This window comes from Olea europaea, chromosome 2, assembly GCF_002742605.1.
Source record: "Olea europaea var. sylvestris chromosome 2, O_europaea_v1, whole genome shotgun sequence".
Classification (NCBI taxonomy): domain Eukaryota; kingdom Viridiplantae; phylum Streptophyta; class Magnoliopsida; order Lamiales; family Oleaceae; genus Olea; species Olea europaea.
The window spans coordinates 26,687,706-26,689,300 of NC_036238.1; the positions used below are offsets into that span (position 1 = coordinate 26,687,706).

The following is a 1,595-nucleotide window of genomic DNA, read 5'->3' on the forward strand; positions in this document are numbered from 1 at the left end:
TTTAATTGAAAAGTACCTCTACGTGCAGCTATGTCTTGTTGAATAACAGCTTTAGAAGCATCAATGGCACCAAAATCAGTTGAAGCTGCAGCTTTATTAACTGCATGTCTCATATTAGCCTCAGAAACAGGAGATACACTTGAACTCCAAACAAACATATGAAGTTCTTGGTTGGGATTTGTAGTACTGTTAACGTTGCTACTTTCTTTTTTCTTAGGGCCAGAAAACATAGGATTTGGAGGAGGACAAGAAGAAGTTAAACCTCCGTTAAACAACTCTCCACTCATACTTCCTCCTGCTCTCTTCTTCCCAAGCTTCAACATCTCCTCTTCAAAATTTGACGTTCTTGGCGTAACGCCTTTCGAGGATTGCAAAGAAAACACATCTCCTGATCCAATTTCACCTTCAAAACTGTTTGTATACCCATGTTTAGGACTTGCAGCTTTACTATTAAACATGGCATAGAAATCTGTTTGATTAAAACTCGAAGCCCTTGGAGTAGGCTCACGTGAAGATTGAACCGAATAAATCTCCACACCAGTAAGATTTGAAACTCTTGGTGTCATTCCTGTTGAATGCAGCCCTTTGTTGTATGAAGATATCATTGATGCAGACGTCGACCGCTTCACCACCACGTGCAGCTTCCCGTCATCACCTATCTCCGCCTCGGCCTGCAGCGGCTCGCGGCCGTTAAGTGACACAACATCAGATTCAACACGAAAGGAACTGATAGATCCAGCAGTCTCTGGGAACTGATCAGTAATCAGCAATTTTGCACCTCTATACTCAAACATGAACAGCATAAGTGTATACCAAATCACACTTTGCATAACAACAATTTGAACCATTAAATTGCCTGAGAAATCTCCATACATGGCCCTTAACAGAGGGATTCCCATTACAAGAGTATTGGGGAGAGTAGACAGAGAAAATAGAGTGATCATCCACTCCAAGCTCCCATTTTTGCTGAAACAATGCCACAGAAAAAGGGCTGCAAGAATCACAACTTTTTGCAGTGAATCTGCAGCAATGAAGTGATAATTCATAGCATAAATATCATTTGTGGAGATGAAATGAAAACCCAGTAATGGAACAGCAAAAACTGCCACAAATCGATTGATCCCTGAGCATTGATCAGGTGTAAATATTTTCCACCATTTAACTGAGCCGTAAGCCAAGATCATAGCCACATATAATGGTACTATTGCTGCAAGAACATCATAGATATCTTTTCCTGTAATCATGGTGAATAACTACAGCAAAACCGTGCAAGTTCAAAATGCAAATATAGAGAGAGAAAGAGATAAATATATATGGAGAGAGGTGGACTTTTAGAGTTTGTAGTTGATGAGATTGATGAGGGAACAAGTTTCAAGAGAGACTAAACAAAGGGAAGTAAAGAAGAAGCAGTTCCTGATCGCATGGAAGTGAGACGAAAAAGGTTACATATGGCTTCGTCTTCATTCAACTTATTACAGCTACAAAAATGGAACGTTCACACAAGAAAAAAGACATTTTGTATGCATGTTGTCCCCCACAAGAAAGACATATACACGCAGCACAAACAAGAGAGAGAGAGAGAGAGAGAGAGAGAG

At 40.2% G+C, this 1,595-nt stretch overlaps 1 protein-coding gene across 1 annotated transcript in view; it reads right to left on the reverse strand.

Annotated features, from left to right (window-relative positions):
* The window catches only part of LOC111374640 (auxin efflux carrier component 2-like), a 6,293-nt gene extending 4,754 nt beyond the window's left edge, over positions 1-1,539 (reverse strand). Inside the window, exon 1 of the mRNA XM_022997346.1 lies at positions 17-1,539. Coding sequence (XP_022853114.1) covers positions 17-1,244 — 1,228 coding nt within the window. The 5' untranslated portion in view covers positions 1,245-1,539. The remainder of the gene's footprint in view (positions 1-16) is intronic.
* Between the last annotated feature and the right edge of the window lie 56 nt (positions 1,540-1,595).